We start from the raw sequence: 17,904 nt of genomic DNA, 5'->3' as shown, positions 1-17,904 counted from the left end.
TTCTAGAAACAAAACCAAACAATGAAATGAAGTTGCAGTTAAGTGGAAGAATGGCTCATGGGTGCTCTTTGGATAAGCATAGAAAGGAGTTGACTAAGTGGATTTTATTAGAAAACCAGGCACAACAATATTCTTTCAGGAGACACTTGATTATCATGTATATGATATTAATTAGTAAGAGTAAAATATCTATCCCGAAAATAATGGCAACCTATGCATATTCATCAGGTGGTGACAGAAACTTTCTAAAAAAATGACCTATGTGCCTGAAATCCTATCCATCTCTCAAGTTGTGTGAGAGTCATCCCAACTTGAGTCAAGTTGATAGATCATCATTGATGCTATTAGTGAGGAGCAAGTAGGCTTTCACAAATGGTTCCCTATGGATAGTGAGGTCCTTCAAATACTCCTATTTGCAAATGATCTTGTGATTACATCCAGCCCCAGGACACTGTGGAGCCTCCTGGAAGAACTTTTTAACTCTTTTAACAACTTGGTCTGCCCATCTTCACAGATACTTTATCCTTATCTACTTGTGAGTGAAGAATATCTGTTGCTCATATGTCAACATGTATTTGGATAGGAAAATTATATCCAGAATTGAACCAAAAGAAGCTAGAAGGCTGTAATTGCTTTGGGAAAATTGCAAAGTTTGAAATGAAAGCAGAGTCCCATCTTTTCAATACTAACGTTTTGCTGATACTGTGTATGGAAGCATGACATGGATTATCACTATCCCTAAAGAAATATAAATGAATATCTCCCAGAAGGCAATGGAGAGGTGGGTGCCAGCATCCTGCAACCTATAACTAATGAGGAACTCCCCAGGAAAACAGAAGTAAAGGCTGTCAGGAAGGTAGGAAAACAAGCTGCACTGATCATATGTTCAAGAGCAAAGAATGACAAATACACAGTCCAAGTATCCTGCTGATCCTCTCAAAAATCAAGAGAAAGCATGGAGAGCTTCCAGCATGTTGGGTGAACACCCTGTATTGAAGTTTTGCAAGCACATAGATAAGAATCTTACAGACGGGCAATCTTGGAGGGATTGCCATCTACATCATTGGAAGGAGCACATTCTGTCTTGAAAGGGAGAGAAAATATTTTCATTAGAAACTATGTGGTACAAAATAGGACATAATGCATGAATGAATGAAATATTCTGTTCAGAGGCAGTAGAGGACACTTAGGATATAGGGTTTGCAACTGGTTTGCTATGAAATTATATCCCCTTCATTTTACAAATGAAGAAAATTGAGTTGCAGGGAGGTTACAGTGACTTGATCACACAAATCTTGAGATTTTAATCCAGGTCTTATGACCCCAAATTTGATGCTCTTTACATACTACTGCTTCTGTTGGATGGTGGAAACTAGGAAAAAGAGATTACAGAAAACTTAATAATGGAGGAGGTAGTTTTTGAAGGGGCCTTAATGGAATTGTATCATTTTCATAAGCAGGGGTAAAGCATTTTAAGTTAGGTATGGATTTTTAAAAATATATTTAATTGTGTTAATTTTTACCTATGAGGAACAAATATCAACTTATACTATTTATGTTTTGTTGTCCTGTGTTGGCTTTGAATGGTTTCTTTTTTGCTTAAAACTAGAACATTTAGTTTGAAGTTGAATACTAATGATATAAGGTGTTTGTTTTTTTTTCCCTAGCGTGAAAGACAAACTCAACGAGAAAATGCCCTTGAACTCACTGAGAAATTGGACAGTGATTGGAAAGAAATCCAGTTTTTGCTATCTCACAAAACCCCCAAATCAGAAAAAAAGGATAAAGAAGAGAAACCTAAGGTAGGAGACAGAACATTTCATTAAATACTGAACTGAATGTCTTCTAATTTTTTCAGCCAGTGGGAAATTGTTACGGTCATTAAGTGAGTGCTGTTCCTTTTTCTTTAATCAAGTCATTCATTTGACCACCAATTTATTAGGAACCTATATACAAAATTAAAAAGACACGGAATGTGAAATAGGTGCAAATATGAGGTCATTAGTGCAGAATGCAATATAGGAAGAGAGTCAGAAATCTACAAAGGACTGTTTAAAATCTGAGGATGCAATGCACATTTCCAATTAGAGGGATGCAGAGAGGATGGAAAAGTTGACATTTGAACTGGGCCTTGAGGATTTCAATAGGCAGAGGTGGGGACAGGGTAGGGAAGCTATTTTAGGCATAAGGAATGGCAGAATCAAAGCACCAAAGTAAGGAGCCCTGGATGTGGAGGAGACAGGGATTGGTTTATTTTGGCTAGAGCTTTTTTATATATCCAAAAGGAAAAAATGTGAAATAAAATGGAAAATGGACCAGGACATCTGGGTGTGGTTTCTTTTGGCTTTAATTGTTTGTCTTGGGTTCTAGCTTTGTCCATTTTTAAAAAAACTCTTACCTTCTGTCTTAGAATCAATACTCTGTATTGGTTCCAACACAGAAGAGTAATATGGGCCAGGTAATGGGGGTTAAGTGACTTGTCCAGGGTCACACTGCTAGGAAGCATTTGAGGCCACATTTGAATCTGGGACCTCCTGTCTTAAGGCCTGGCTCTCAATTCACTTGAGCAGTCTAGCTACCCTCTGGCCTGTCCATTTTTTAAAATTAAGTTATTGATGTCTTGCTAGTGTGAGGAGAATCCAATACATTTTCAATACTTATGGAATTATCAGATGGGTATATTTTATTGCCCCCCAAAATGACCTGGTTTCTGGATTTAGGAGAAGTTTCAGTGTAATTTTTTTTTCCCCAAATCAGTCCTCAAAATTTTTTTCTAAAATATTTTCTAATACACAAATAAATTCTTTCTCAAATACCTTTTTAAAAATCCTATTGTTTTTTAAATGCTTTTTCTTTACTCCCAGTTAACTAGCCATGTTTTCTTAAATTGATTAGCTACTCTCTGGAAAACAACTTTATTTGACTAGATCTTGATTTCACCTGACTCTTCATAATTCCTTCTTAGCAAGGGAGGTGTTGTGAGACAATTCTATCCTTCTTGTCATTTCATTTCTTTTTTTAAGTGCTCAGGGAGGGGTAGTATCTCTGGTACAGAGGGCTTGTCGTGCCCTTCTAGGGCAGCTCTCCAGCCTCTGACCCTCACCTGACACCCAGCTCCCACTTGTGACTCCCAGTAGCTGCTATCATGCGGTAGCGGCCACACCCCGGGCAATGGCTTCGACAGGCCGGCTAAACCTTGTGAGGGTAACCATTGGGTCCACGTCGACCCCTGGTGAACTAGGGCTTTGCTCACCCAGCATGTGAAGAAGGTTCAATGGCTGAGATGGTGATACAGCAAAGCACTGTGGAGTGCTGAGGGCGTGTTGGAGCACAAAGGACAACACGGCCATCCAATGCAGCTGAGGAAGTCTCCAGGTGTAACGACTTTTCGTGCCAATGGACCCAGGCTTCCAACGCCGAGAGAGTGGGGCTGTCTCTGTGCATCGACTTTTCCACTTAATCTCCTTCACGAACAAGTATCTTTGTGCAAGCAAAGACAATCGTCATCCTCGGTTACCGAGAGACGGCTACTACTACTACTACTACTACTATTTGCATTTCTTTTTTTTTAAAATTAATTAATTAAAAATATTTTCCCATGGTTACATGATTCATGTTTTTTCCCTCCCCTCTATCCTTTCCCTTCCCTGAGTTGATGAACAATTCAAATGGATTATACATGTATCATGATTCAAAATCTATTTCCATATTATTAATATTTGCAATAGAGTGATCATTTAAAGTCAATATCCTCAATCATAGCCCCATCAAACTATGTGATATATCAAAAAAAATTTTTTCTGTATTTCTGCTTCCCCAGTTCTTTCTCTGGAAGTGGATAGTGTTCTTTCTCATAAGTCCCTCAGAATTGTCCTGGATCATTGCATTGCTGCTAGTAGAGAAGTCCATTACATTTGATTGTGCCACGGTATATCAGCCTTTATATACAATGTTCTCCTGGTTCTGCTCCTTTTGCTCTGCACCAGTTCCTTAAGGTTTTTCCTCTTGTCATTTCTAATAGATTTCCTATACATTAGATATACCACAACCTGAAAGGTCCCTTTCAGCTCTAAAATAGTTCTGTTTTTACTAATTTCATGTGCAAGTATCTTTATTTTCAAGTGAACAGTATTTTTGCTAATCCACATGTATTAAAAGGGATTTTCTAGTCTTTTTTTTTAATTTTATAATATTTTATTTGATCATTTCCAAGCATTATTCATTAAAGACAAAGATCATTTTCTTTTCCTCCCCCCAACCCCCCATATCCGACGCACGATTCCACTGGGTGTCACATGTGTTCTTGATTCGAACCCATTGCTTTGTTGTTAATATTTGCATTAGAGTTTCGTTTAGAGTCTCTCCTCTGTCATGTCCCCTCAACCGCTGTAGTCAGGCAGTTGCTTTTCCTCGGTGTTTCCACTCCCACAGTTTGTACTCTGCTGATGAATAGTGTTTTTTCTCCTAGATCCCTGCAGATTGTTCAGGGACATTACACCGCCACTAATGGAGAAGTCCATTACGTTCGATTATACCACAGTGTATTAGTCTCTGTGTACAATGTTCTCCTGGTTCTGCTCCTCTCGCTCTGCATCACTTCCTGGAGGTCATTCCAGTCTCCATGAAATTCCTCCACTTTATTATTCCTTTTTGCACAATAGTATTCCATCACCAACATATACCACAATTTGTTCAGCCATTCCCCAATTGATGAGCATCCCCTCGTTTTCCAATTTTTGGCCACCACAAAGAGAGCAGCTATGAATATTCTTGTACAAGTCTTTTTCCTTATTATCTCTTTGGGGTACAGACCCAGCAGTGCTATGGCTGGATCAAAGGGCAGACATTCTTTTGTCGCCCTTTGGGCATAGTTCTAAATGGTTGGATCAGTTCACAACTCCACCAGCAATGAATTAATGTCCCTACTTTGCCACATCCCCTCCAGCATTCACTGCTTTCCTCTGCTGTCATGTTAGCCAATCTGCTAGGTGTGAGGTGATACCTCAGAGTTGTTTTGATTTGCATCTCTCTGATTATAAGAGATTTAGAACACTTCTTCATGTGCTTATTAATAGTTTTGATTTCTTTATCTAAAAACTGCCTATCCATGTCCCCTGCCCATTTTCTAGTCTTAAAAGACCTTTTCTTTGATTTTTTTTTAAAATCCTGAAGTACTATTATGATAGTTTTTCTTCTGGCAAAAGAGAGTTAGATGTGGCTTGGCTGCTTCCAATTCTGGTCCCAGCCATGGCAACTGTTGCCAGACGTCTGTTGGCAGAGATCTCTCAAGATCAAGGGCTTCTAACCAAAACAGCTTGTTTTCTCTTAGCCTGATACATATGACATAATGGTCCGTGAGCTTGGATTTGAAATGAAGGCACAGCCCTCAGACAGGATGAAGACTGAGGAGGAATTGGCCAAAGAGGAGCAAGCACGACTCAAAAAGCTGGAGGTACCCCAAACTGCATTGATTCTTGCTTTGTTGTTTTTGTTGTGGCCTGAGAATTATGGCTCTGATCTTCTCCAGTACAAAGAAGCTGAACATTCTCAGTAGAAAGTGATGGAAGTGTTTACATTTATCTCATAAAACTGTTCCCATTTCTCTTTTGTACCCACAAGAGGTTTTTAAAGAAAATGCTAAAGATTGAGAATTTGGTTCTCAGATCTAGTCTGTTATTCAGTAACTTCATCTAGGCCCAGAAGTAGGTTTAAATAATATTAATTTATAGTCTGAAAATATACACTGTATTTTATCAAAAACATTTAATATATTTAGAAGAGATAATTTTTTTATTTCAGGCACATGTTATTCTATGTACCCAGTATGTGTATATGTATAAGTACACATCTACATGCATATATATTTTGCACATATACATATGTGTATATACACACATATATCCCGTTTGATAGAGATATATACATATCCAATCAGAGACTACTGTAGTTGACTCCAAAGATCACAAGAATGACTGTTGAATGTTTTTAACGTATGTTAAATGTTTCTGCAGAAACTAAAGTCATAAGAGCTTCAACTACAAAGAAAACTACATTTTCTTTGGTAAACAGGATATATACTATCACCCTGCATATAATACTAATAACTTATTTGTTAGTTTTGTTGAAGAAACCTAAGTAGAAAACATTCATAAAGCATTCAGATTCTGACATGCATCCACAGAACAAGGGAATCCAGAGTTGAGGAGAGTATACAATTATAAGTGTTCCAGCTGTCTTTTACCACCCTCCAGCAGTGTAATGAGTCACCCTACAACATAGCAAAACCTTTTTAATCATTCATTCAGCAACTTCATGCTCACAACAAGCTACTCAGATTTTTGTGTCTTGTCCAATAAAGAAACTGTGTTTTTTATTGTTTTTGTTTGAGGCAGGCTGATAGACTACGCCGGATGCTCGGAAAGGAGGATGATGAAAAGAGTAAGAAACCAAAGCACATATCAGCAGATGATTTAAACGATGGCTTTGTTCTGGATAAAGATGATCGGCGTTTACTTTCTTATAAAGTAAGAGATTTGGGTTTTCATCATCTTAAGTGGTTTTAAAAAATCACAGTAATGGTGTTTTTGTTTAGTTAATTCATCTTAGTGGAATTTTTTTAAGGGAACTCTCTGTTTTTTCTTTTAAATGACAGGTTCTACATAGTACTATGTTATAGATGTTTATTGATATAATCAAATGTCAGAACATTACTGGGAAGATGATAATTACACCTGTGTACCTAACCTCCCTGGAGAAGGTTCACAGAAAGTAAGATCAGTGAAATCAGCAATTTTTCCTATTCATTTGTTCATTTCAGCTGTTCCTTATCATAGATGAGTGGTTTATCCTTACCCCTATTTTAATACAGTAGTACTCATAATTTAGGTAGGTAGCTATAGGTAGCATTTTTAATGTCACTTAATGTAAAGTTGAATAACTATAATTCACTTTAGTGATTATTGACTACTATAAGAATTAGAATATTATTTCTACCCAGATATATATTTTATAAAGTTTATTGGAAAGGGTAGACAATCATTCCTATAAGTAACCTGACCACGGGGTCCCTAGCCTGCATGTCTCGTCCTCCATCCCTTTCATCTGCCTGCTCTGTTCCCGACTTCTTCCTTCTTCCTTCTAGTTTCCGTTCTCCCCCTCTCAAGCCCCAAAGCCTTGACTTTTATTGAGGCAACCCTGGAGCAATTATGTTATGTCAGGAATGTTTGATGAGCAGGTCAAGCTATTCAGGAGAGGGGAGGGAATGAACTTCCTTGACACACTACCTAATCTCTCTCAAGCACTGGAGGGTTTTTTGTTTGTTTTTTAAACCCTTACCTTCAGTCTTGGAGTCAATACTGTGTATTGGTTCCAAGGCAGAAGAGTGATAAGGGCAATGGGGGTTAAGTGACTTGCCCAGGGTCACACAGCTAACAAGTGTCTGAGGTCAGATTTGAACCTCAGACCTTCTGTCTCTAGGCCTTGCTCTCAATCCACTGAGCTACCTAGCTGCCCCCTCAAGCACTGGAATTTTAATAAAAACCTCCTGCCTGCAAAAAACTTATATTCTAGCAATTGCCACAATTCTGAAAGATATTCTCCTTGAAACAGTCAGTAAGGGGATCTTTGAATCATGGAATTTTAGTATGAGAAGAGATGTTAAAGGCCATGGATGCCCACTTTTTTCTGAAGCATAAATCCTAACAAGTAACCATGCTTTGCCTCAGCATGGTTTCATACTGCTCATGTAGGGGAATTTTTTTTAACTCCATCTGTTAAAAGCAAATTCTATCTATTCCTTTGTCTTAGTTCTCCCCTTACAGTCAAAGCAAGTTAAGTTTCATCATCTTCCTTATGACAACCTTTAAAATATTTGAAAAGAGGACTATGTTTCCCTTAAGACCTTTCTTTCCAAAGTTAAACTTTCCCAGTCCCTCCAGATCCCCTCTCAGTCCTGGTTGCTTGTTCCGTTCCTGCTTGTCAGCGTTCCTCATGAAGTGGGGCATCCAGAACATATTCCTTGTATAGCTAGCCTATAAGCTCCCTTGTACTGAGCATTGTGCCTCTATTCATGCCGCCTCAACCATTGGAGCTATTAAACTGTTGTCTCAGAGCTGACTGCCAGCTCCTTCCCTCTTCCTCTCTTATTCATGTCTCCCTTGCAAGAAGCCTATCAGGTCAGGTTAGCACTTACTATGTGCCAAGTACTGTGCTAAGTGCTGAGGGGGGGAGGGGGTGTTAGAGGGGAGAAGGACACTAAAGAGACTTGTGCAAAGAAACAGTAGGGAGGCCAGTGTTTTGTAGAGTAGAGTGAGATATAAGATTAGAGCAGTAGCAATAAGCCAGTTACAAAGGGCTTTAAAGGCCAAACAGGACTTTTTGTTGGCTCCTGGGGATCATGTGGAGAAAAGAAGAACATAAGGAAGTGTCTGAAAATGAAGCTAGGGTCATCACACTGAACTCTCTTTCAGGTGTGGGTGCAAATAATATTTCACCCCAGCTTTAATTGTGCCCTGTGGAGACTACATTCTTCTCTGGCTCTCATCTCTGCTCTTTTGTCTTAACTGTTGTGCTTGTTGGATAGCTTGTAAGTGACTGGGTTTTTTTTGTTTTGTTTTGTTTTCTGTCTTAAGGATGGGAAGATAAATCAAGAAATAGATGACCCTAATGAGGAGGGAAAAGCCCAAGAAGAAGACAGTGAAGGGGAAGAGGATCAACAGCCAGATACTGAGGATTCAGAAGAAAGTGATGATCCAGATAACCATTCTGACCTTGAATCTAATGAGGCCAGTGAGGAAGAAGACATTGAAACAGAGAATCAAAAGAAAAAGCATATCCACGCACCTGAAAAAAATCCAAGTGGTGGCAACCAAAAAGCAATGATAGAAGCTGCTAGATCTGAGCTCCCATATACATTTGCTGGTAGGCAAACAACTGAGTTTTTCTTGTATCTTCAATGACTTAGCAAAAGCTTGCATTTCATCAGTTCGCTACACTTCACCTTAGATAGCTGGAAAGGGAAAAAAACCAAATTACAAAGGAAATAACATACTTTTTACTTTGGTTTCATGTCAATAGCATCAGACCTCTTCAGGGTACCTTAAAGAAGGCTTTAGCTGGGTGGATTTGCCCATTTGATTTGCCATTTATACTGGTGTGCAGAGTGTCTATGGGTGAAAACATAAAGCCATACATACCATTTTTAGGGGCTTCATGTTCTCACACTTTGAGCTGTTGGGGAGTAGTTAGTGATAAAGAAATCCTGGAATGAAAGTCTGGTTCCTGCATGACTGTGGGTCACTATCAATGAGCCTGTTACTAAGCCAGTGCAGACTAGCCTCTTTGTGTAAGACCCTCCACGATCAGTTCTCAGTTAATATTGTCAGGCAGAAACAGTTTTTGTGGTGTGTGGAATAAGTTTATTAGCAAAAGGGCTCTGTCCAAGCAAAGTGCCACTTAACCCAGTGCACAGCCTTGGAATGTAGACCCTCCTTTGATGGACTTCTCTTTTTAGTCTACTACTGTAAGAAACAGATCTATTTGTATAGGTCACTCAATCACTATTTGTACTGCCTCTTTGTCTCATCCCAAAAATTCCCTGGTGGTGTCATCTAGATGATTACTAATCCAAATTGTGCTTTGGCCCAAGGAATAGGAACTCTGTCTCTGATCATGTTTCCTATTCTTCACTGCCTCCATATGGTGGCTCATCTATAATAAATAGCATTTATTGTGGTTCAGGAATGAAATAGAAGAAGCCAAAGTTGAGAGAAACAATATATAGAGGAGAGTTGAAGCAGTCATCTTTTCAGAAGGTTTCAGAGAGAGGTAATGTGGCTTAATAGTTAGAGATCAGGCCTTGTAGGCAAGGCCTGAATTCCAGTCCTGTGTATACCATGTATTAACCATGTAACCCTGGGCAAGTCAGTCAACCTTTCTAGACCCAGACAGCTCTCTGAGGCTTTAAGTTGGAGAACAAGTTTCAGTCTGCATTGATAAAGGAGATTGTTCATTGACAGGTCCCTGTACCAATGATATCCTACATCCAAACCAAAAGGTTTTCAAAAGTGACACCTTTTACATGGGCCAGGGTTTAGTCTTTTCCTCTTCTATCATGTCTGCCATTATTCTGGCATTTGGGGCCATCCACATTATTTTTTTTTCTTTTAAACCCTTACCTTCCATCTTGGAGTCAATACTGTGTATTGGTTCTAAGGCAGAAGAGAAGCAAGGGCTAGGTAATGGGGGTCAAGTGACTTGCCCAGGGTCACACAGCTAGGAAGTGGCTGAGGTCAGACTTGAACCTAAGACCTCCAATCTCTAGGTCTGACTCTCCATCCACTGAGCCACCCAGCTGCCCCTGGGCCATCCACATTCTGACTCTTCCTCTCCATCTGGTCTGAAAATTGGCTGTCCTGTTTTATACATTCTTCTCCATCAAAGCTGGGGTCCAACAAATCTCCAATTCCACTTTAAACTAAACTGACTCTCAACCTAGTTCTGAGTTAGTATTAGGGTTCAGTGCACAGAGGTGATATGGCATGGTGAAAAGAGAATTGGATTTATTTGGATACAGATATGTATTAGACAACCTAGTTCTGAATCCATGTTGTTTTACTTAATATCTTTATGCATTGGTTGGGACCACTTCACTTTAATGCCTTCTGTTTCCTCATCTGAAATATTAAGGAGTTGAGTTAATCTCTAACATCCTTTCCATTTCTCATTACTATGATCCTCTGAACTTTAGTGTAGTCTCCTCTTTGAACTCTTAAAATGGTTCTCCATGAGAAAATATTTGGGGATCATTCCTTTAATAAGATTTTTACGTCCATAAAATTCAATATAAACTTAAAATAAGCTTCAAGATTTCCTCAAGATAAACAAGTAGCAAACATTCAATCCTTTAAAACAGTTTTTGTTGTGTTTTTCAATTGTGTCTGACTCTGTGATCTCACTTGAGGTTTTCTTGGCAAAAATACTGGAATAGTTTGTCATTCTTTATTTACTCACTTTTATAGATGAGGAACTGAGGCAAACACAATTAAATGACTTGTCCAGGGTCACATTGTTAGTAAGGGTCTGAGGCCAAATTTGAACTCATGAAGGTGAGCTTTCCTGACTCTAGATCCAGTACTCTATCTATCATACCTCCTAGCTATGTTTTAAATTTAAGACTTGCCAAAGGAAATAACTTCAGAGGATCACAAATCTGGAACTGGAAGGCACCTCAGATGCAAAGTTTAACCTCTTTATTTTATAGATGAGGACACCAAATCCTAGGAAGCTTAAATAACTTCTTGCTGTTACATACACAGGTAATGAGAATCAGAAGCCATATTTGAAAAACTAAGTTCTTCATTCCAGAACCAGTTCTTTTCCCATTGTACCACACTGTTTTTAAAGGAAATTAAACTTTCACTGTATTAGGCATGATTCTTCTTTCTCAAAAGAAACAGCGTTTTCCTTTGCTTTTTGACTATACTGTTTATGAAACATTTTGGATTGTTTTTTATAGCTCCTGATTCCTATGAGGAACTTAAGTCTTTGCTGTCAGGAAAATCAACAGAACAGCAGCTTGTGGTGATAGAGAGAATCCAGAAATGCAACCATCCAAGTCTTGCTGTGGGAAACAAAGCAAAATTACAAGTATGTCTATATATTTGGACTTGGAGGGCTTTGAAGGACTCTGGTTGCATCTTAAAGCTCCATTCATAACACTGCTGTTATCTGGAGTGGTGGTGTTATACCAGAGTGGACAAATCCCTCCCTAACACTGGGATCAGTGTCATTTAGTTCTGATTGAGTGCACAGCACAATGCTAGGGGCTGTGGTGATTGAGTTTTCATTGTCATATGTACTCAGATTCTATAGTTTACTCAAGCACCACTGTTTTTGACTCTTCTATATCCACTTAACCACCAAGGTTCCTTTTGTTTTCCCTTCTAGTTTTTTCTCAGACTTGTCCTGTTTCTATTTAAGTCCCATGGATCTTATTCCTGAATTACTAAATGGTCTTCTGGTCTCTAGTTTCTTTCCAATGCATCCTGTGCACTGTTGCTATATGTATCTTTCTAAATTCCTTCTAAGCTGTTACCCTTTGCTTGGAATCTTTCATTGTCATCAGATTCAATCCACACTCCTCTGCCCCATTTTTGAGAATCTTCTCAGTTTAGTTCAATCCAATTCTCTTTTACTCTTTCTCACAGTGAACCCTCTGTTTCAGCCATTCCGATCTCACTAAACTCTCAATAAACTTCAAAATTAACTCACAATGATAGAGATCAATGGATTTGGAGTTAGAGGACCTTGGTTCAAATATTGGTTCTATATAACTTACTAACGGGTGACCTTGGGTAAATCATTTCACTTCCTTGGGCTGTTTCCTTCTTTTGCTAAGTGATGTAGTGACCTCTAAGGGCCCTTTGAACTCTTAACATACTATGTGAACTGGAAACCTACACAGATTGAACCTATCACTTTGTCCTCTGTATCATCGATTTAACTGTGGTGGACTTGGAGTCCACTGGGACCTCCAAAATTTGGGCAAATCACTCAACTTCGTAGCTAGGTTTTTTTGGGGTGGGGTTGTTTGTCTATTTTTTGGTAAAATGGAGGTAATCATATCTGTTGTTGCTACCTCTTAGGGTTTTTTGTAAGGCTCCAGTCTTCACATTGAAAATATTTAAGTATTACGTAAATGTCTGTCATTTTTATTACTATCATTGTGTCATAGTCCATGCTCTACTCTAACCACTCATGCCAGCCAGTTTGGAAATGTGCAGGACACTGATCTAAATGCTGTAGGCAGTATATAGGCAAAATTCCTGCCCTTGAGTTAACCACAGTATATTAGGGACAAATAACCCCACACTTAGAGAAGATAGATTATGACTAGTGACGCCAGTCACTAAAGGTATGGTGGTTCAGAAGAAAGAAATCACATACATTTAGGGGCTGAGGAGAATCAGTTTAGGCAGTGGGCGTTAAAGGGGGTGGGGCAGGGTTTTAGCAGGCATTGTACAGGGAAAGATTGCTTCCAATGGATGGACAGCATAGCAAAGAAAGACAGAGATGGGAAAGTATGGGACTTATTGGGTGAAACAGATCTAGTCCAGCGTTTTGTTTTTTTTTTCTGAACTGCTTTCACAATAGTTTTGTCATGCAGATCTTTAGTGCAGTCATTGAATGAATTAAGACAGGTGTTATCATTATCACCTTCCTATAGAGGAGAAAACTGAAGATCATACCTTGCTTTAAAGCATTAAATAGCTAACTCCAGCATCCAGACTAAAATATATGTCATAAAGGATGTGACCCTTATCTAAAAGGAATCATCAGTTTAGTAATTAGCAGCATCTGAGATCAGACAAAAAAAAAATCCCTCAGCAACCAGAAAAAATCCCTAAAGCAGCCAGTTTTAACTTATGGACTGGTCTGCCTCAATCTCCCTCTACAGATTTCTGTAGCATGGAATCTATACCACAAAATTTAACACTTGGGCATACAGTCTTGCAATGTTCTAAATTGTTTTATTTGTGTTGGTCTTATCTTCTTAGATTGTTAGTTTCTGAAGGGCAAAACTTCTGTCTAATGTTCATTCTCTATATCTGTGTTCCTTGTCTGCCAGGAACTAATTTAGCTTAAGGCAAAGGTGCTCAATAAATGCTTGCTGACCATTTAGTTGGGTAGGCAAAAAAGGAAAGTTAGATGAAAGCAATGAAAAGGAACCTAGGCAGGCCCCAGGCTACCATAGGTGTAGCTCTGTTATCAATTAGCTCTGCTACCTCAAGCAAGCCCTTTTCCTCCCAGGACACATCTGTCACTTGTGTAAGTTGAGGTGGTTAGACTAGATGATGTGTAACTCTGGAATATTGGTTCTAGGAGTTGATGACAATCAGGGAAGAGAAAGTACCTTGTTGACAGAGGAGCGTCTAGTCCCACTCTCCTCATCTTGGGTGGCCCTCGGTTCTTTTACTGCACATTCTATTCTGACACAATGGTTTTCTAAGCCTGAAGATACTCTCATCTTCCCTCTTTGAATATTTTGATACATTCCAGTGACTACAACTGGAAGTCAGGAAACCTGAGACATAAAATATTGGTCAAGTTACTTGGAAATCCCCTTTTGAGTTCCCTTAATATACTGCTGTTAGTTTAGACTATGAACCTTGAAGTTGCAAAGGCTTTCTCTTCCCTTGATGTCTGTCCACATGTTTTTTGATAGAAATCCTGGGTACTGATAGAATTTAAACTGGGTTAGAATTATTTTCCTTTTAATACTAATCAGCATACCATTTTCCTATTGTTTTTACAGAAACTGTTTGGCTTCCTTTTGGAGTACATTGGGGATTTGGCTACTATGACTCCACCAGATCTAAAAACTATTGATAAATTAATTGTGTAAGTGAAGCACAATATTATATTGATTAAAATAGGATGGAATCTGAGAATTTTTGTCATCTTTAGAACAATAGGGATTTGGTTACTATGGCTCCACAATATCTAAAAACTATTGACAAGTTAATTGTTAAATAAAACCTGGTATTACACTGACTTAGAATAGAATCTTCTGAGAATTTTTGTCATCTTTAGAACCATCAAAAATGCATTTGGGATATTTTAAAAGGTCTGGGAGGTAAGGGTTTGTGTGACCACAAATATAACAGGTTATCTATGTCCCTTAAGGACTTAAAGTCTATTGGACTAAGAAATGGATCTTATGGAACATCTGATACAACACTTTTATTTTACAGAGGAGGAAGCCAAAGCCTAGAGAGAGGAAAAAAATTGCCCATAATCCACATAGTGAGAAGAATGGCCAAGTCTGAGCTAAGGACACATGTCTACTGACTCTTCCACAGCATTTAGATGCTTTCAATTTATTATTTTACCTGTTTTTGTTGTTGTTAGACTGTATAAAGGGAAATGACTTCTTAGAAAATGCTTCAAGAAAAGCTATGGTCTTGGTCTCTACAAAATGTATCAGAATATGAAAAAAGTTATTTTGGCCAAGATCCACCAGTTGTAACTTGTAACAAGAGTTCGGTGTGGAATTCAGTTAGGGAGAACTAGCAGGTAGCTTTGACACTGGTGTTACCATGAGACTTGTTTTTTCTCTTGGTTTTACTATCTGGAGTAGTTGAATGATGACTTGTGTTTCTGGTTAACAGGCAGTTGTACAATCTTTGCCAGATGTTTCCTGAATTTGCAAGCAGCTCTGTTAAATTTGTCCTCAGAGACGTTGTGCATGAAATGGAAGAAATGATTGAAATCAAAGGCCGTGCAGCATTTCCGGGATTAGACGTGGTAAGTAACATGTTCTATTGAGTAAAATTGGTTATTTTTCCCATAATGTACAACAACTTAGACATTTAGTTCTATTTTACATTTCACAAAAGGCTAATTATTAGAATTACATTATTACATTATTAGAATACAATGCGGCATTACTTCTTGGGTTTGTGTAGTCCCCAGGGCTTCATGAATAATCTGAAAAAAAGGAATAGAATAAGACCTGGAGAGAATTTTTCATGTAGACAATTAACTAAAATGTTTTTAATTTTTTTTAAAAAGCCTCAAATTGATTCATAATCAACAGGGCCTTGTTCTAATTTTGATGCCAAATAGAATTAAAACAACCCATTATGCTAATGATCACTTAGTTCTATAGCACCACCCCACACCACTGGAATCCTAGACCTTGACCAAAATAAAAGTTGACCAAGTGCTTTTTTTTTTTTACAACCACTCTAGGGAAGCCTTATCAGCATGACCACTTCTACCAGGCCTGTTCTTTGACCCTTTCCTCCTCCAAGATCACCACCACCCTATATCAGGGCATCAGTGTAGGCTCTCTGGGGAGGATCATTTAGACCATATCCCCATTTCACTAAAGAGGGTTAGAGAGACTTGCTAGTAAGTAATTTGATGTCTTCTTCACTCAAAACTCCCAAGTTTTCTCACTCTAGGTTCAGTTTTTTCTTTAGACCACATCATCTTCCTTAAGCCTGAATTAACTTACTTTACTAATGGTCAAAACCATGTCTAAGACCTAGTCTCTATTTCTCAGTAAGAGTAATATTAGGAATATCTGAACCACCATTAAGGACTGTCCTTTTAATATAGTAGTGCACAGTGTACCTCAGACTTGCATATGATTGTTATAGCTAAAAAGCCTTTGTGTTTTAGTGGCAACTCTAATGCATATTTAGATTAGCTTATTCCCTGATGTCCCCTAAAGTACTGACAAATTGGCAAAAAAAAAAATTCTGGCTTATTAGATAACTCAGATCAATGAGCAATTATTGATAATTTCCTATACTATTATCAGACCACTTTCTTAGTGGTTGAGGCCTTATCTTTAACATAATTTTATAGTGCTTTTACCCTGCCTTTCAATATTTCAGTATGCTGAATAGCATGTATTTATTTCATAAGTAGAATTAAAGCTTCTTTATCTTTTTCTTTTTAATAATTTCATGAGATTTCTTCAGAGTACTACAAAACTAAGGTTAGAAATTAGGTTTTACAGCTTGTTGGCACCTGTGGCTGAATGACCAAATTTATATCTTAATAAGTTGTCCTGGGAAAACAGTGTACGACAGTATCATAAACATTGAAATTGTCACCTACTCTAAGTAAGCCCCACTAATCTTGAGAGGGATAAACTAGATTTATTTAAAATGAGGCCATTGTCCAAATGTAGACTTCCAGAATTTAAGGACTTTAGAAGCCACCTGGTTAGATTTTTTCCTTCATTTTATAGAGGAAGAAGCTAAGAGATACATACTTGATCAAGGTCCTGTATTTCAGAAGTAGCTTGGCAGGAAATCTAGCCTGAGACTTCTGGCTTCAGGTCCAGGTCGTGGTTCATGAGGCTGTACTGCTCAGGGAAGGTCAAATACTAGAGATATTTGACCCTTCTGTAAAGAAAATAGAAATTAAATTAACATAGGGAGAGGGAGAATGCTATGGTAACAGTGAGAAACAGATGTAAAAGTGTCTATGACTTCTTTTTTACGTTCCATCTTAGAATCAATACTATGTATTGGTTTGAAGGCAGAGGAGAGTGGTAAGGGCTAGGCAATAGGGATTGTGACTTACCCAGGGTCACACATTTGGGAAGTGTCTGAGGTCAGATTTGAACCCAAGACCTCCCATTTTTAGGCCTGACTCAATTTACTGAGCCACCCACCTGCCCCCAGTGTCTACAACTTCTCTGACTGCTGGTAGAGCTGACCCTGACATCCCCTAGGGAGGGAGGAATGGGGTTGTTTTTACTCCTTGTAAGGTCTGAGACTTATTATCAAGTTTTTTAAGTAGAGGTTGCAGTTGCAAACTAAAGAACTGTTCACATAAGTACCCGAGATAGCCTAGAGCAGCTGTTGTTTGTAATGGAAAAGCCTTATTAGTCAGAAGATCTAGCTAGATTCACATATGAGTAACTGGTGTGACCTTAGGTAAATTCCTCCCCCTTTGTGGACCTCATTTCCTTCCTTTAGATCATATGGGGATCTAAGGTTTCTTGTACTTCTGACTTCTATGGTAAGGCTTCTGAGCATTATAGCTTTAAAATTCAGTTTTTTTCATTATGTCTGGTTTACTAATAAGAAGCCCCTGAAGATGACCCCTGTGCTCCTCGTTACTCAATTACGTGGGATAAACTGTTCTGTGAAGAGGGGACAATGATCAATAACAACCCTCCTTAAGAAAGTGAGTGCCTCTAGACTAATAAAAGGTAGAAATCACACTCTTTCCAGATTAGATTTGAAAGTAGAAAAATAAGTATACAGAAATGTGTTAGTAGAAAAGGAAAGGAGTAGAAGTGGCTTTCCTTCTGTGGGTCCAGCTCCCCAAGTACAGAGAATGAAAGAATGGAGGAGCTGGAAGGGAATTCGGAGGGCT

At 38.5% G+C, this 17,904-nt stretch overlaps 1 protein-coding gene and 1 long non-coding RNA gene across 2 annotated transcripts in view; one reads left to right on the top strand and one right to left on the bottom strand.

Annotated features, from left to right (window-relative positions):
- NOP14 (NOP14 nucleolar protein) overlaps window positions 1-17,904 on the top strand; it is a 72,003-nt gene that overhangs the window by 36,447 nt on the left and 17,652 nt on the right. The window contains exons 5-11 of the mRNA XM_007496817.3: window positions 1,668-1,802; window positions 5,330-5,452; window positions 6,393-6,524; window positions 8,631-8,919; window positions 11,516-11,646; window positions 14,315-14,400; window positions 15,171-15,306. Of these exons, the coding sequence (XP_007496879.1) occupies window positions 1,668-1,802; window positions 5,330-5,452; window positions 6,393-6,524; window positions 8,631-8,919; window positions 11,516-11,646; window positions 14,315-14,400; window positions 15,171-15,306 (1,032 nt within the window). The remainder of the gene's footprint in view (window positions 1-1,667; window positions 1,803-5,329; window positions 5,453-6,392; window positions 6,525-8,630; window positions 8,920-11,515; window positions 11,647-14,314; window positions 14,401-15,170; window positions 15,307-17,904) is intronic.
- LOC103098865 (uncharacterized) overlaps window positions 14,728-17,904 on the bottom strand; it is a 60,662-nt gene continuing 57,485 nt past the window's right edge. Inside the window, exons 2-3 of the long non-coding RNA XR_469252.3 lie at window positions 16,790-16,922; window positions 14,728-15,489 (exon numbers count right to left, since the gene is read on the bottom strand). This is a non-coding gene — a long non-coding RNA (uncharacterized LOC103098865). The remainder of the gene's footprint in view (window positions 15,490-16,789; window positions 16,923-17,904) is intronic.

The sequence above is a fragment of the Monodelphis domestica genome, chromosome 6 (assembly GCF_027887165.1).
Source record: "Monodelphis domestica isolate mMonDom1 chromosome 6, mMonDom1.pri, whole genome shotgun sequence".
Classification (NCBI taxonomy): domain Eukaryota; kingdom Metazoa; phylum Chordata; class Mammalia; order Didelphimorphia; family Didelphidae; genus Monodelphis; species Monodelphis domestica.
The sequence above is the reverse complement of the archived record's forward strand: the minus strand, read 5'-3'. Positions and strand labels throughout refer to the sequence as shown.